This window comes from Petaurus breviceps, unplaced genomic scaffold (genome assembly GCF_028583685.1).
Source record: "Petaurus breviceps papuanus isolate PSGF00001 unplaced genomic scaffold, PetGlider_PUasm1.0 185, whole genome shotgun sequence".
Classification (NCBI taxonomy): domain Eukaryota; kingdom Metazoa; phylum Chordata; class Mammalia; order Diprotodontia; family Petauridae; genus Petaurus; species Petaurus breviceps.
This window is the reverse complement of record NW_027185797.1, coordinates 32,609,078-32,627,058: the sequence shown is the minus strand read 5'-3', so window position 1 is coordinate 32,627,058 and position 17,981 is coordinate 32,609,078. Positions and strand designations below refer to the sequence as shown.

The window sequence follows — 17,981 nt, the reverse complement described above, 5'->3', positions numbered from 1 at the left end:
ATGATTGCACATGTATAATTGATATCTAATTGCTTGCCTTCTCAAACTGGAGGGAGAAAATTTGGAACTCAAATTTTTTTTAAATGATTGTAAAATTTTTTTGGCATCTAATTGGGAAAGATTTAATGAAATAAATAAAAACATTAAAGAATAAAAAAGATAAATAAAGGGGTTTGACTAGATGCTTTCTGAGCTCTCTTTTTGCCCTAAATCTTTAGCGCTTTAACCATGCTACATGTGATACTTGCACCTGTACCCAAACTGAAAATTTCTAACCCATTTGGATAGCACTCTCTGGTTTGAAAAATACTTTCCTTAACAAAACTTTCAAAGGTTTTGTTGTCACCACTTTGAGGATGAGGAAGCTGAGGTTCTGGAAGCAGAAGGGCCTTAGTGGGAATCCTGCAGCCAGTAAGAATCAGTCAGGTGTGGAGCTCTGGTCTTCCTCACTCTGGGTCCAATATGATCCCCATCACCTTACATTGTAGCCCAGGTTGTTGCTTGTTGGCTTGGACTGTGGCATCTGGATGACCTATACCATCACACCCAATCTCTGCTACCTTCCATTGTGCCCTGTGTCAGAATCGTCACTGACTGCCCCTCCCCCATACCTGTAAGATGAGTGGGTTTGATGAGATGGTCCTTCCAGCTGAAGAATCTCTGTCTCTCTTCTGTCTTTTTCCAGACAGCCCTTGTCCCCACTCAGGAGACAACACGTCTCCGATATTTTGCCGATTTGCTGCTGGCAAAAGGGAAGCCATTAATGCTTGTTGGTGGTGCAGGAGTGGGGAAAACTGTCTTTGTGAATGACATACTTGCTGGCCTTTCTGAAGATTATGTGGTATCCAAGGTTCCTTTCAACTACTACACAACCTCAGCCATTCTGCAAAGTAAGTGCCTGGCCCAGGGGACCCACTTAATAAATGCTCATCGATTGGTGATTGATTGATTGATAAGTGAGTACGTGATGGGGACCAGTGATGGTATCCTTGTTTCAGGGATTCTTGAGAAGCCGCTAGAGAAAAAAGCAGGACGTACATATGGTCCAGTAGGAAACAAGAAGTTGATTTATTTCATTGATGATATGAACATGCCTGAAGTGGATGGGTATGGCACAGTCCAGCCTCACGCACTAATTCGACAGCACATTGATCATGGACACTGGTGAGCCTATATCCATGATTGTGTTCTCTGCCCCAAGCCAATAATGAGCAGCAACCATCTCTTGGCAACCCCTCTGATCTTGCCAAAAAATTTCCCATGATCTCTTATGAAACTATGAAAAAATGACCTAAAAACCTCTGTTTTATATTGAAAACCTTTCTGGTCTGACGCATCCTGACTGTATGGCCCAGACAAGTAAATCACTTAACCCCTGGCCTCAGACAATGCCCTAATACCAAGCTATAGAGGAGCTTTCTATCTGCATCTTTGTAAGGAGTTTGGCTACTGAAAGTTCTCCATGTAGTCTGGACTCTGCCCCTCCCATACCCCCCATCCCCAAAGAAATCATCCTTCCTATCAAAGGATCTACTTGGTATAGTGAACAAAATATTGGACCAGTCAGGAAGAGCTGAGACCAAATCTAATCTCAAACACTTACTAGCTGTGGGGCTCTGGGCAAGTAACTTAGCATCTCTTTACCTCAGTTTCCTCATCTGTAAAATGAGGAGAATAATTGCACCTGGCTCCCAAGGGTTATTGTGGGAAGAGATTTGCAAAGTGCTTTGTGAGCCTATATTATTATAATTATTATTTATTATCATTATTGTTTAGCAGTAGCACTACCTCTGGAACAGTCTGCATGGAGAGGGGCTATAAAATCACAAGCCAGAGAGAGCTTTGTGTCCTCCCCCTGCTTCCTGGTAGCATTAAGCTGAAATCTTACTAATAACCTTTTAAACCAGAGGGATGTGGGCTCCCCTCAGGGGTGGTAAGTGTTTGCCCTGGTTGGGTACAATAAGACAGCATTGAGATGGTTCTCTGTAATGGATGCTGGCATTTTCTATCACCATCCTCTAGACCTCAGGGCTGGAGGAACCAGCCATCCATCTCCATGCTCAGCAGATGCTGAGATATTGGTGATTCCAGATCCAGCAGGGGAGCTTAGTGTCACTGTCCCAGGCATCCAATTTGAGCCAATTCTACAGTGGCCCTTGGATTTTGGGGATGGGAGTGGAGCAAGGTCCATCCCAGAACGGACCACATGGCTGCCAGGCCACACCAACAACCTGCAGGGTTGGCCTGTAGGGCCACATGCTTTGAAGTTCATCTTTCCCATGTGTCAGACGCAAGCTTCTATTTCTGCCCATAGGTATGACAGGCAGAAGGTGGCAATAAAAGAGATCCACAGTTGCCAGTATGTGGCCTGCATGAATCCCTTGGTTGGCAGCTTCACCATCAGTCCTCGCCTGCAGGTATGGTTGAAGGTCTGGTGGCTCTCCATTCAAATGAAATGTTCAAACTGAAAGTTTTCCCCCAGGGTGCTCTGAGGGCTGATGGCCTCTGTCATCTCAGTAGCCCATTGACTTCTGCCCTTACAGGCTTTGGGGGTGACTCTTTGCTTGTTGCAGATGCTTCAAAAGATTCAGATCCTCTCATTAACTGTGTGAGCCCAATGAAGTCTCTTGGCATCTCTAAACCTTAGTTTTCTCCTCTGTAGAATGGGCATAATGTATATACCTCCCAGGATTGTTGCAAAGCTCAAGGTCTGAAAAAAAAACCATCCATAGGATTTTTTGTGGACCTTAAAGGGAGATAATAAATGTTGTTTTGGTCATATGGATATATGTGCTTCATAAGGATAAAGTGTAATGGACACCGAGACATAACAGGACAGCTAGGCCAATTATAATTTGATAGGAGTGTTTATTAACCGGCCGGGACTGCCTCTTAGACTGAAAGACAGCATTGAGCTTTCTATTAGACATAATTTTATAGACAATGTGATTGCTAGCAACAGAACATGTTTCTAAGGGGTTAGCATTGTTTCCATTGAAGCAAAGCTTTCTCAGTATTATTCTTATTGAAACAAAGCCTTAGTATTATTTCTACTGAAGCGAAACAAACCTGAATCTGTGGGAATCTGTGGCATGTTTTTAGCAACACAGGTGAAACATTTCTTTACTATTGGAGCCTATTAGGTGATTTCCAAGGAACCCAGTAGGGGTCCCCTCTAGCAGATTTAAGGGGGCTCTAGTGTATAATTTCTGGTGGACACTTCAAAAGCACTTTTAGTCCATTTAGATAGGGAGCTCCCAAGTGAGAGAATATCCTTTACCAAAGCAGATCTCCGTTGTCCTTGCAACTGGATTAAGGTGTGGGGAGGTTTAGAGATCACATAGCCTGGCTAGTAGGCAAGACTTGAACCCAGATCTTCTCAACAGTACCAGTATGGCATGTCTGCCCCATCATTATCTCCATCTCCATCTTTATCATCGATGACTGTTGATATGATATTGCAGAGAACAGAAATTATAGTTTTAGGCCAGACCCACAGGCCTTCCCTGCCCTGTTTGTCTTTTTGCTGAGTGAATCCCAGCTTTGTTTTCCCTTCCAGAGACACTTTTCAGTGTTTGCTTACAACTTCCCATCTCTGGACTCGCTTAGCACCATCTACGGCCAGATTCTCAGCCTGCATTTCCAGCAGCAAGCCTTCAGCACTCCCTTCCTGCTCCGCAGCAGCCCAGCCCTGGTCCGGGCGGCCATTGGCCTGCATCAGACGATGATTCTCAACTTCCTCCCGACTGCTATGAAATTCCACTATATCTTCAATCTGAGAGACCTCTCCAACGTCTTCCAGGTGCCTGGAATGAATGACCCTTGTATTGGGACAGTTTAGCACAGTTTTTAAAAACCCTTGTCTTTCCTTTTCAATAATCTTCCCCACCACCAGGCTGCCTGAAATCTTCCCCTGCTTCTTCACTGGGGCTTGGAAGGGAAGGTGACAATGGCAGAGCCTTGAGGTTCCTAGTAGTCAGTAAGGCTTTGAGGCTAGTCCTCTGATGGTCTGTCTGTTGTCTTGGCCCTGCGGTGGGAGAGTCGGCCTTCTGGAATTTCATCCACAATTCACAGGTGCCATCTGCCAACCATAGCTAACATTTATAGATCACCTACTATGTGCTGGCCACTGTGTTAAGTGCTTTACAATTATCCCATTTGATCCTCAAAACCCCCCTGGGAAGTAAGTGCTATTTTATCCTCTTTCTACAGATGAGGAAACTGAGGCAGATGGAGGCCACGTGACTAGTCCAAGGTCACATAGCTAGTCATTGTCCAAATGTAGATTTGACTCAGGTCTTCCTGACTTCTCTCCACTGCATCACCCAACTGTCTCAATTGCAAAGAAGCTTCCATCTGCACTCAGTTCGATTCAATGAACACCTTAAGTACCCATGATATTCAAAGCCCTAGTTAGTGGGGATGGGCAGAGCACTGGACTTAAGACCTGAATTCTAATCCCATCTCAGACATTTCATTAGCTGTGTGACTGAGGACAAACCACTGAACTTGCCAGCCTCAGTTTCCTCATCTGTAAAGTGGTGATGATAATAATAATAGCTAGCAGTCATATTGCACTTTAAGGTTGGAAAAGTGTTGGATGGATGCAATCTCATTTGATGCTCGCCGCAGCCCTCTGAGGCCAGTGCTATTATGATCCCTATTTTACAAGTGAGGAAACAGGTCTGGAGGTGCTCAGGAAGGGATTGAACTCAGGTCTTGCTGACTCTGGTTCCCGTGCTCTACCCAGCATGCCACCCAGAGGTCTTAATAATCCCCATGGTGCCTAGCCGAGGGTGATTGTGAGATTTAAATGAGGTCACACATGTAGCTCATTTTGCAAGCTTTATAGTGCTATATGAATGTCGGTTGTGGTTGCGGTGGTTGTTGTTTTTGCAAAGACTGAAACAAAGTTCCTTCCCTTGAGGAAAATACAAATTATTGATCAAAGAGTTTGCCTTCTACCGCATCAGCAGAGAGAGCTCTCACCCAGATGAATCACAGCCCTGTGAATTATCATTGCAGCCTGGGACATATCCTGAAGGTAGACAGGGAAGATCTTATTCTTTCCATTTTATAGATTGGGAAACTGAGGCTGTCCACATTTAGTGACTTCCTTAAGGTCACCCAGCAGAGTTAGTGGGAGAACCAGGACTACCTGACCATCAGGGATTGCAGAACAGTACAGTTCCTTTGCGTATGGTTGAAAACGAGCACCTGTCATTATGGGAGGGAAAACAACACATTTCTTGAGTGCCTACTGTGTGTCTAACTCAAAGAAGTGTTGTTTCAGACATTTGCTCAAATAGTTTGGTTTGATGGCATTTTCTGTTCTTAAATGGTCAAATATGTTTACCATGTCTAGATTTTAATAAGGAGATATCAGAAAGACAAAATGACAGAATCACAGAGCTGAAAAAAAGCAAATCACCTCCCTACAGAGTGAGGACAGATGACTTGACATTTAAGTTACATTAAAATTTAAAATGAATCATTTGGGAGACTAAAACACAGCAAATATTGGGGGCTAGATGCTGTGTTTAGTTTCTGTGCTGATCATTGAATTACCATGAAAGTCTGGGAAACAATGACTGCCTTAGTTTACTTCCCCATAAAATGGGCATGTTGGTATTCATACTTCCACATTCCCAGCAATCATGATTTTTTTGTTGTAGATATTCTTTCCATTGACAGCAGGTTTTGATCTCTCAGTGACTTAGTAGAGCAATCAATCATCAAACATTTATTAAGCACCTACTACATACCAAGCATTGTGCTAGGATATAAATGAAAGGAATGAAACAGCCATTACTTTCAAAGAGCCTAACATCTTAACAGGAAAGACATGAGTAGATGCATAAATATGTAATGAATAAATATAAAGGGAATAAATACAAAGCAGTTTGGGAGGCAGGCAAGGCACTAACCTTTGGGTAGGTCACATGGAGATACTATTCAGGAGATCCTCTGGCTGCAAAAGTCATCATCCTGTGGTTTAGGGAATGAGAAGACCCAGAGCAGAGCCCTGGCAGACGAGAGTGTAGAAGCTGGCAACTAAAAGAGAACAGAGGTGTCAAAATCATGGCTATCTGGCTGCTTGGCCCCCAGCAAATCTCCCAAGTGTGGCCCAACCAGATTAAACTGAAAGAATAGAAATGGGCAATGAGAAAACCAAACTATCATTCTTTGCAGATGGTATGGTGGTGAACCTGAAAACAGTAGGGAGCCAATTAAGAAAGTAGTTGAACCAATTAACAACTTTAGGAACATTGTAGGATGGAAAATAAACCCACACAAATCATCCACATTTCTGAATATTACCAACAAAACCCAGCAGCAAGAGATAGAGAAATTCCATTTAAAATAACTGCAGATGATATAAACTGCTTGGGAGTCTAACTGCCAAGACAAACCCAGATTATATGAACACGATTGCAAAATACTTTTCACACAAAGAAAGACAGATCTAAATGGATAGATCAGTATTAATTACTCATGACTAGGCTGAGCCAATATAATAAAAATGATCATTCTACCTAACTTAATTTACCTATTCAATTCCATACCAAACTACCAAAGAATTACTTTATAGAGCTAGAAAAGAAAAGAATAAGACACTATCAGGAAGAACAAAAGGTCAAGAATATCAAGGGAATCCATGAAAAAAGGAAGGTGTCTTAGTACCAGATCTCAAATGGCATCACAAAGCAGTGATCGTTAAACCAATCTGGTACTGATAAAGGGGAAGCAGACTGGTGGATCAGTGGCATCAGATTATATACAATATACAGTAGTAAATGACCATAGTGACCTAGTGTTTAGTAAAGCCAAAGATCCAAGCGTTGGGGATAAGAATTCACCATTTGACAAAAACTGAAAAGCAGTTTGACAGAAAGTAGGCACACACCAACATCTCATATCTGATAAGATCAAAATTGATAAATGACTTAGACATAAAGAGTGATATCATAAGAAAATTAGGGGAGCATGGGAAAATGGACCTCTCAGATCTGTGGATAAGGGAAAAGTTGGTTATGTGAAATTAAAAAGGTTTTGTACAAACAAAATGCAGCAAAATTAAAAGGAAAATGAACATGGAGGAAGGGGGGATTACAGCAAGTTTCTCTGATAAAGGTCTCATTTCTCAAATATATAGGGAAATGAGTCAAATTTATAAAAATACAAAAAATGCAAAAATATAAAAATTCCTTGATAGATAAGTGATCAAAGAATATAAACAGGCAGTTTTTTAAAAAGATATCAAAGCTACCAATAGTCACATGAAAAAATGCTCTAAATCATGGTTGTTTAGAGAAGTGTACATTAAAAGAATCCTGGGATACCATCTCACCCTTGTCAGATTAGTGAATGTGACAGAAAAAGAAAATTGAAAATGCTGGTAGGGATGTGGAAAAAATTGACACAAATGCACTGCTGGTAGGAATTGTGAACTAGTCTGTTCTGGAGAAACATTTAGAACTTTGCCTAAAGGGCTACAAAATCGTTCATACTCTTTTGGCTCAGTCTGAGGTCTGTATCCCAAAGAGAACAAAGAAAATGGTAAAGGATGTATATGGACAAAAATGTTTTTAGCAGTTCGTTTCATGGCGGCAAAGAATTGGATTTTAAGTAGATGCCCGTCAGTTGGGGGATGGCTGAACAAGCTGTGGGATATGATTGTGATGGAATACTCTTGTTCTAGTGATGAGAAGTGATGAGCAGGCTGGTTTCAGAAAAAACCTGTGAATCTTCTCTGAACTGGTGGAAGGTAAAGTGAGCAGTACACCGTTTAACGGCAATATTGTATGATGATCAACTATGAAAGACTTAGTCAATCTAATCAAGACAGTGATCCAAGACAATTCCAAAGGACCCGTGATGCGAAGTGCTCTCTGCTTCCAGAGGGAGAACTGATGGATTCTGAATGCAAATTAAAGCAGACTCTTTTTACTTTCTTTTTTATTGTGTGTATGTGTGTGTTTTCTCTTGCAATATGGCTAACATGGAAATATGTTTTGCATGACTTCACATTACACTCAGTATCATATTGCTTGCCTTCCCAAGGGGTGTGGGAGAAGCAGGAGGTAGAAAGAGAATTTGGTACCAGTTTTTTTAACAAGTTAAAAAAGTTTTGCATGAAATTCAGAAATATTTAATGACTATATATATAGATACATATATGTGAATGTAGCATTAAAGTATGTGAAATTCTATATATTTTGCTTAATTTTCCTTGAAATTTCTCAAACAAAAGAAAATGTTAATGACTAAAAAGAGCAAACTCTGACCTGGTCTTGTTTTTCTACCTTTTTTTTCTTGTAGGGAATATTATTTGCCACTCCTGAGTGCTTAACGGTGCCCCTGGATCTCATACGCCTTTGGCTTCATGAATCGTCCCGAGTTTATGGAGATAAGCTGATAGATAAAAAAGACTGTGATTTGTTTCAGAAGAAACTGCTAGAAACTGCTCACAGATATTTCGAGGTAAGTGTATCGAGACTGGGCCCTCCCCAGTCTCAACAGTATTGGTGCAGAGGAACAGTTGAGACTAGGAAAAACTGTCTTTCTGAGGCTGTGCTTAGCCAGAGGGGAAGTCTGCAGCCCATTCCTCTCACTCCATTCCTCATATGACCTCCCTGGGTCTCTGATGTCACTGCTTCTCTCCCTCCGTCCCGCAGGGCACAGAAGAGTCCATTCTGCTCCAGCAGCCCCTCATTTATTGCCACTTTGCCAACGGTGTTGGAGACCCATGTTACATGCCAGTGAAGGACTGGGAAACACTGAAGGCGGTGCTGACAGAAACCCTGGACAGCCACAATGAGCTCAATGCGGCCATGCCACTGGTCTTCTTTGAAGATGCCATGCAACATGTGTAAGTTGATACAAGATGGCATCTCCCATTCAAAAGAGAGGAAACCACAAAGAGAAATGGCTCCTTGGTGTCACGGGAGCACTGGTCAGAGGACCCAGGCATGTATAACCTTCGGAAGAGAAAGTGTAAGGGGCCAGAAGAGCATCTTCTGTATTTGAAGGGCTATTTTTGGAGAGGGTGTAGATCTTGTTTTATTTAACCCCAAAGATAGAATCAGGAGCAGTGAATGAATTTGTAAGGGACAAATGTCTACATGATGTCAGGAAAATCTTCCCGGTGACTGGGGCTGCTTGACCAGTAGGGTTGCAGCTGCCCGAAGGTGGACATAAAATCATGGCTTCTCCATGATCACAGGTCTTCTCCCACAGGTTGAGTGCCAACTGCCACACAGCTACATGGTCCAAGGTATTCTTTTTCAAGAATGGGTCTGACCGGATAGTCACTGGAGGCCCTTCTTGCTCTGAGGTCCTGTTATTCTATGCTTCTCTTTATTTTTCCACGGGTTAACAATTTTGGAAGACTTAGTCACATCAGATCCCCTGGACCATCACATCTCAAGCCGTTGTTGACATGAAACACAAAATATTTTCATAATTAGCCATCTCCTAGAGTCCCTCACTTAGCTGGGAGCCTGCAGGTCCCATTGTTTTTGTTTTGGAGTGGGTTTCTTGGTAAATTGACCAATTAATGGAATCAGTGTAATTCCTAGCAGACTTCAAGCTTTGAGGTCAAGTTCGTTGATCTGATTCTGCTTATCTGAACTCTTTACAACAGCTAGGAGACAGAATGGACAGTCTTGGACTTGGGGCTGGAAAGAGCCAAGTTCAAATCCTGCCTCCTATCTTTACTAACTGTGTGACCCATTCAGGTCATGGCATCTGTCTTATCCTCAGTTTCCTCATCTGTGAAATGGGGACAACAATGTCCACTGTACTGGGTTGCTAGGCTCAAGTAAGATGGCGTACATAAAGCATTATGTAAATGCTAGTGTTGTTGTGGACACCATAGCATCATGCAATGTACAGGGCTGCTGGTTAGGCCAGGGTTCAAATACCGCCTCTGACACTTTCAAACTGTTTGACCTTGGACAAGTCACTTCACTCTCTAAGCCCCAGACAACCCTCCGAGATGTAAACAGGTTGCAACAAGTGAGGGGACGGAGTTCCCACACCTGAGATTCCTATAGCAGCTAAGTCACAGGTCCTTGACATACTAAAACCTGTTCCTTGTGTGAGATAACCAGTATTTCAAGATGCCTGATCTCTCTGTGTAGATAGTCCCTCCTCTCATGCAAATTACAACCCCTCTGTAACTCAGTCATTGGATCGTCTTTGAGATTTGCTGTGGCTAAAAAATTCCGGCTGCCATGGTCATCCTCATAATGCCCTCTCCAGGTTCAACTAGGCTGGTCCTCAGACAATACGGGCATCATTGGGCCCATGCCCGGAGCCCCTCCAACTTGGTAGGACCTCCTGGGACTTGTGTAATCTTCAAGATCGCGGGCTTATCTCCAAATCATTATGGGAAATGAGAAAAATTAAATGCACTTTAATAAAATGGTCAATTTAACAAAAGAAAATAAAATCGATAAGCATTTCCTAGAGTCGGGTAGCTCGCGGTTCTTTCGCCCTTAGATCACTGACTTTTGTTTACGATGGTGAGTCTATGAGGTTGACATGGTTGTTCTGAGACCCAGTATCATAATCTGCCCGGCCCCTGTGCCCAGCAATGGGCTAACTTGACTATGTTCTTTATGGCCATCATTATACTCCTCCTTTCCCCAGCTTTGGTTCCATATGGGATGCTAGCACTCTGGGTTCAAACCTTGGCTCTACCATTCATTAGCCTATGTGATACAGTGACTCCCTTGGCTTCGGTTTCCTAATCTGTAAAAAGAGGAAGATGGGCTCGATTTCCCCTGAGGCCCCTTTCCACTCTAGAGCTATGATCCCTCTGGGTCGCAGTGTATTTATCTGTAAAAATGAGAGGCTTGAACTCTATGGCCTTTGAGGTTCCTTCCAGTTTTGAATCCATGGTCCCCAACCCTTGTCTGTCCTTTACACATGGCACTGATTGTTCAGGGTCACTTGAATGAACTTGAGCTCCCTAGGCATGCTCTGAATGTCCTGCATCATGACCTGGGTACAAAGATAATCTGTGACTGCTTTGATAGTGGGGAACACAGTGGAATTCCTAGTGGCTCATGAGGAAATGCCGTCTCTCCCACCAGGGATTGGGGAGCACCTCCCAGTCTGGGTCAAAGATCTCTCAGTAACCCAGACAGCCAAGGGAAGTGAGGCGACCTCTGGAAGCTGGGGCCAGCCCAGGAAAAGCCTCCTGGGGAAGGGGGGTTACATTCACAACAAAGAGATCCCACTTTGTGATTGCTTTGGGTGAACGTTAGCTCAAAGTCATTCTATGGCTCAAAGTCACTTTGCTACGAGATCTTAGAAGTCACTGTGAACAGAAAGTACATTAACTTTAGGAAAAGGAGGCTCATCTAGGTGCCAGCTGTCAATATTAAAGGATCCATAAGATCCTTCAAGCACCAAATTCTCTGTTATTCTCAGTATTGGGATAGAAAAGGCAGGGAAACTGGGCGGTAGAATGTGAGCACACAGGGGACATGCTCACAAAGGTAAACTAGAACTCAATACCAGAAATATTTATTATGCCCTGCTAAACCTTGGGCATGCAGATTACAAAATAGTCCCCCGCCTCCAGGATATTGTCTCACATTTGGTTTTCAAACGGGAGAGCTGCTTTCCTGACAACAGGCCAGTGACATGGGTGGTACAGGTTTCACTGTGCCCATTCTTCAGATGGGGAGCCTGAAAGTTTGAAAAGCAACCTGCAAAGCAATGGGCTCGGATGCAGACTGAGACTTGGACTTTTTGGACCCAGTTGATGGACAGGAATTGGTTTTTACTTGATTTTGCATATTTTTTACAAGGGTTCGGTTTTAGTTTTTCTTTTTATCAATTAAGTTGAAAGGGGAAATAGATTTTTGATAACTGGAACAAACAACTTAAAAAACAACAAAAAGTTGTGTGACTTGTCCGTGGTCACATCGGGGTGGAAGGAAAGGAACATGCATTTATTAAGTGCTTTCTATGTGCTCAGCACTTTACAAATACTATCTCATTTGATGCTTGAAAGACAGGTGTTAATATGATCCCTGTTTTACAGTTGAGGAAACTGAGGCAGGCACATTCCCAAGGTCACACAGGATTTGAACTCAGGTCTTCCTGACTCCAAGCCCCCAATCTATGCACTCTGTCCCCAGCCACCTAATCAGCTTTGTGAGTCAGATTCAAGCCCAGGTATCCTGACTTCCCCTCACTCTAGTCCTTAAATTGTGCCATCTCTCTGAAGCTAAAATTTAAAATATTGAAAAAGAAATAGTTATACATTTAAATTCTGCTTGGACAAGGTATGTCCCTGTGCTCTCTTTTCATATCCCCAGCTACTAGCACAGTGCCTGGCACATAGGAGGCCCTTAATCCATCTTGATTGATTGATTGATTGATTGATTGATTGATTGATTGATGGAAGCTGATGCCTCTTGTTCCTCCCCAGGTGCCGCATCAGCAGAATCTTGCACACCTCTCAAGGCTACTCTCTCCTGATTGGGGTGGGAGGCAGCGGCAAACAGAGCTTGTCTCGGCTAGCAGCCTACATCTGCTCCTTTGAGGTGTTCCAGATTACACTGAGGAAAGACTATGGGCTCCCAGACCTCAAGGTAAGCACAGAAGCCTCTGACTGTTCTGTCAGAAGATGCTAAACCCAAGATGATTTGGCTCAAAGTCCATGCTCGCTCCTCTCAAAGTTAGATCAGAGTTGAGAAGACTTTGGTTTGTCTTGAAGTTCAGCCCCTAAATAGCTGTGTGATCGTGGTCAAACCACTTGACTTCTGAGCCTCAGCTTCCCCACTTCCAAAATGGGGATAATAATACCTTGTCATCTCCTACTCACAAAATAGTTGCTGGGTTCCACTGAGATTACAAATGTAAAGCCCTTTGATTACCTTAAAGTGCTGTAGAACTGCTCATAGTTTGGGCTTTATTTATTGTTCCTTGATGCTGTTATCTGTGAATAGAGGGTCAGGAAGACCTAGATTCAAGTCCCATCTCTGACATGAACTGGTTGTGTGATCCTAGACCAGTCATTTGACCTCTCAGTGCTCCAGGCAATTCTCTAAGACTATATGATACAGAGAAGGTGCTAACTTGCACTGATAGTGGGAATTTCCACATCTGGGAATCATTTGTACCAATGTAATCACAAGTCTAGACCTTATCCATTAATATCATCATTCTCATTAATAATATTATTGTTGTGATCGTTATTAGTAGCAGTATTAGGCTGCTGGGGAGAGAATTGATTGTAGTTTTCGTTTGGCTGTTTTTTCTCTTGTCTTCCAACCAAGATGAACCTTGTCCCATTTGCATGACTTAGATTTTTTTCCTTCATCTTTGCTGCCATGAAAGTCCTTTGTTATTTTAACTTCACAAAAACGTGGTCTAGTAGAGACAGAGCTGACCCAGGTCTACGGGCAAATTCAAGAAAATTGCACGAGTTTCCTGCATATTTCCTTTTAGGCATAAATTATTATGTATTTCAGTGACTTAATTGGAGATATAAACACCAGTGCAGTGTGCATCTTGTAAGGAGTGTTAGGAAAGGAAAGCATGGTCTCTCGTATCTCTGCAAATGGAACCTGAGGGTCTAGGGGATGCCTGATCAGCATTGAGGACAGCATTCCTTTCAGGGGCCTCTGTGTTGATTTTCACTGACTCTTATATCACTTCATTATATCATAAATAGTTATGTGTTTGAGGTGGAGATGTTTCTTTGCTTTCCAGTAGGTTGCCAAGAGATGAGGAAATCCCTTCCTGGTACAGTTCCCCCATCCCATCCCAAGACTTTATAGAGAAGTTCTAGAGTCACTTGTGATTTACCCAGGGTTAGAAGAGTGTACCCATGCCCAGTACTCCAGCTTGAGAGAAACCTATGTATGTAGAAAATAATATAACTAGCATTTATATAATGCTTTAAGGTTGGCAAACACTTTATATAGATTATCTCATTTGATTCTCACAACTACCCTGCAAGACATCTTCTTAATATCTCCACTTTAAAGATGGGCAGACAGAAGTTAGGTGGCTTGCCCAGAGTCACAGCTAGTAAGTATCTGAGGCAAAATTTGAACTCAGATCTTTCTAGTTCCCAAGCTCAGTATACTAGCTACTACATATGTCGCCCCTTCCTCTTAATGGAAGAGAAGGAAGTGGGAGAGGAGAATAATAATAAAAAGCAGTAATGAAGCTTTAAAGTTTGCAAAACACTTAATGAATGTTATCTCATTTGATCCTCATAAGTGCCTTGTGAGGTAAGTGCTATCGTTTTTGTTGTTGTGTATTGTATTTTACAGATAAGGAAACAGAGGTCCAGAGAGGTTAATGATTTGCCCAGGGTATCATTATCACTGCCATGCTGGCTGCCCTCACCCCAGTGGCAACCCTAGTTTTTAACCAACATGACTGATGGTCTCCTTTCCTTACAGGTAGATCTCGCCAATTTGTACATCAAGACAGGAGCCAAGAACATGCCCGTTGTGTTTCTGCTGACAGATGCCCAGGTTCTGGACGAATGCTTCCTCGTGCTGATTAATGACTTGTTGGCATCAGGTGATTAAACCAACACGTCCCCAGAAAGATCTTCCCTGATAACGAATGATCTGTGGTGCTGGTGAACTTTAAAGAGAGACCATTTGTCTTTGCTGTGTTCCCTGGGGAGAACCCTACCAATCCAGCCAGCTTGGGCTGTGTGGGTTTTTAAGACTGCTTACAGATGCTGAACCTCAGGGAGATCCTTAGCAGGGTCAAAGTCATTCCACATGGGCAAGTCGAACTTGAGCGGCAGGGCTATCCTCTCCATGAAGGTTTTGCACATTCTGTGAAGTAAAATGGTATTGGTCATTCCCTGGAATCTCCCTCAACACTTAGAGAATCTAGACTATAAAAGACAGGAGGCTGGATTTCTGGTACAATGGGAAGTGTGTGATATTTGGGATCAGAGAAGCCTGCCTCTGCTTCTCGCTACCTGTATGGATTTGAGAAAGTCACTCCCCCATTCTGTACCTCAATTTCCTCTTTTTAAAAAATGGGGGACTGACCTACATGGGCTCTGGTGTCTTTTCCATCTCTAACCTATGACCCTATCACCCTATGACCCTGTGATCCCTTGACTTGATCGCATTCTTCTGTTATTAAATATGGCATGACCTCCTGGTGATTCTTGTAACTCTCTTGGGGCCAGGAGAAATCCCAGATCTCTTCACTGAGGAGGACATGGACAAGATAATTTCTGGAGTTCATAATGAGGTCCGTGGCCTGGGCATCATAGACACAAGAGAAAACTGTTGGAAGTTCTTTCTGACCAGAGTGCGGCGGCAGCTCAAAGTAAGGATTCAGCACCCTCTGTAAAAGATACTGAGCTAAAATGCCATTGTGGGGACTGATGAAGGGAGGGGGGAGATCCTGTTTCAGGACTGGGAATGTGGGCTTAGACTTCAGCTGTTCATGTTGAAAGAATGCATGGGTTTCCCAGGGGCAAGGTCTGGGATGTATCCCACTCACTCATCTATGTGCTCCAAGACATCAGATCATCTTGGTAAGCTCACAAGGTCAGAGTGGAGAGCACATCACCAGCCCTGGGATGCCACCATCTTTGGGATGAGAACTTGTATCAAAACCTAAACTACTTAGAACAGGAAGAGAACCAAGCTTGCATGTGTTGTACAGATGTTCTAGAGAGATCAATAGGTGACTAGATTCTCATCATCCCAGCTTGTTGCAAGAAACCAAAACCAACTCACCTCTGTGAGGGACAGGGGTAGGAGCAGATCCCTGGCAGACAAGCAGGCAAGGCAAGCTACAAACATTTCTTAAGTGTTCACTTTGTGCCAGGCACTACAAGCAGTAAAAAAGACAGTTCCTGCCCTTCAGGAGCATACATTCTGATAGGGGAAGGTGGCACACAAAAGGCAGCTGAAAATTGAAGGGGCAGGAGGAAGGTGCCCCTATGGAGGCATGGTGTTGAAATCCTGAAAGTCAAAAGTACAGCTGAGAGCGGGAAGGAAGGTTGACCAGCCTCAGCCCTTCCCCAAGATGGGGAACCGGGAGGGACCACCAATGACAGAAGTGGGTTGGCATGATGGAGGGGTTGTCCAGGATGAAGAGACCCATCTACAAGGGGATGAAATTTGGCCAACCTAGACCCCTCCCCGAGAATTCTGGTAAATTAAGATCTGTTGTTCCAGACTACTTCAGAGGAGTCACTGAACTGCCAACTTAAGGAGAACCTGTGGGCTCTCTGTTCCCAGCTCTACCCCAAAGGAAGCCTCACCACCGTGTATCTGATTAGTGCATCTAGTCTTGCTTAAAGACTTCTGAGGAGGGAAGTCTGCCACCTCCCCAGGCAGACCAATCCCCTTTGGGACAACTCTAATTGGTACAAAGGGGTTTTTCCACTGCCTCAGTTTACTTCTGTGCAACTTCTACCTTGTTCTGCCTTCTGAGGTCAAGTTGAACAAGCCTAGTCCCTTCTTCAAATTCTGAAAGACAGCTCCAAGTTACACCGAGTCTTTTCTTCTCCAGAACTAACGTTCCAAATTCCTTCTGCCAATCCTTCAAGGCCCTTGATCACACAGGTGTCTCTTTTCTGGATACTCTTTAGTTTATCAGTGCCCTTCTTAAGCTGTGGTGATAAACATTTCACAATCTCTCCTGCTATCCCTATGGACAAGGAGAGGCAGGGACTACATGACAGTAAAGTTAGGTGGCTTTGGACAGGAGTCAGAATCATGGATAGTGAGTGGGTGAGCAGGCAAGTCTAGACCAGAGCTGTGCCAATGGAAGATGAGCTGCCTCCCAAGGTAAGGGTTTTGTTTTGTTTTGTTTTTCCTTTCCCTTGAGACCTTCAACCAAGAGCTAGATGACCATTTGCCAGATGTGCTATAGTGGAGAGCAGTTTTTTAGGCTATGAATTGGACTCGATGGTTGCAAAGCTTCCTCCCAGTTCTGGGATTCTGGCTAGATGAGCAGACCTCAAAAGTTGTCATGAATAAATGCTTCATTGTAGTTGGGAAGGAAGTTCCCTAGTAGAGAGCCCCAAATATTGTATCAGTTAACATTTAACAGTGATCTGAAAGGCAGAGATGGAATGCTGGCCAGATTTTCAGATGACACAAGGCTGTGAGGAGTAGATTGGATTTCAGAGTCAGCATTCACCAAGATCTTGACTGTTCAGAACAGAGGTCGGCAAGCTATGGTCCCCAGGTCAAATCTGGCCATTCACCTGCCTTTGTACAACCCATGAGCTAAGAGCGGTTTTAACACTTTTCAAAACAATCAAATTATTTTAACATGTAAAAAAATCCTTCTTGGCTCCATTTGTGAATGGGCTTTTGTTTTCTTCTTCAAGTGTGAAACAGGAACAGATTGTGAAGCGGCCATAACTTGAGGGCACTTTGCCCCTGCACCTCCTCGGCCCTCCCCTTTTAGGGGTCTGCTCTGGCTGTTTGTCTGGATGACAGAGGCTGCCTGCTGCGTGCAGTAGGCGTGACTGCATTCAGGGGCGAGCTTGCTGTACTCGCACTCCGTTCCTGTGGCCCATTGTAGGGTCCCTCCGACCTCTGCAGATAAAACCTTGCAGAAGGTGCAGCCACCGCTGAGTCACCAAGGCTGTCCTTTCAGAGTGCTGACTGCCTTGTCCTCCCAAGTACCTCGTGCTTTCCACAGAACACACTGCTTTGGGTTGTCCTGACCTGCAATGTGCTTTCCCACTGAATCCTAGAATAATAGTTGAAATGGGAAGAAGGGCAGGGAAGCGGGTGTATTGTCTGCAGCCTGGCAGGCAGTCTCTCTCACTTACCAGGGAACTGTCGTGTGTCCATCCCTTGTGTCCCAGCGTGGTTCATGCGCATAGCTTAGAGCTGGCTCAGCTAGTCCAACTCCCCCATTTTATAGGTGAGGAAACTGAGGCCCAGGAAAGTTAAGTGGCATAGTACCACAGGCAGTAAAGTGTCAGAGACAGGGTTTAAACC

At 43.7% G+C, this 17,981-nt stretch overlaps 1 protein-coding gene across 1 annotated transcript in view; it reads left to right on the top strand.

Annotated features, from left to right (window-relative positions):
• DNAH11 (dynein axonemal heavy chain 11) overlaps positions 1–17,981 on the top strand; it is a 303,071-nt gene that overhangs the window by 173,038 nt on the left and 112,052 nt on the right. The window contains exons 46-54 of the mRNA XM_069088738.1: positions 686–890; positions 999–1,164; positions 2,315–2,417; positions 3,560–3,802; positions 8,323–8,484; positions 8,679–8,872; positions 12,452–12,614; positions 14,439–14,562; positions 15,194–15,336. Of these exons, the coding sequence (XP_068944839.1) occupies positions 686–890; positions 999–1,164; positions 2,315–2,417; positions 3,560–3,802; positions 8,323–8,484; positions 8,679–8,872; positions 12,452–12,614; positions 14,439–14,562; positions 15,194–15,336 (1,503 nt within the window). The remainder of the gene's footprint in view (positions 1–685; positions 891–998; positions 1,165–2,314; positions 2,418–3,559; positions 3,803–8,322; positions 8,485–8,678; positions 8,873–12,451; positions 12,615–14,438; positions 14,563–15,193; positions 15,337–17,981) is intronic.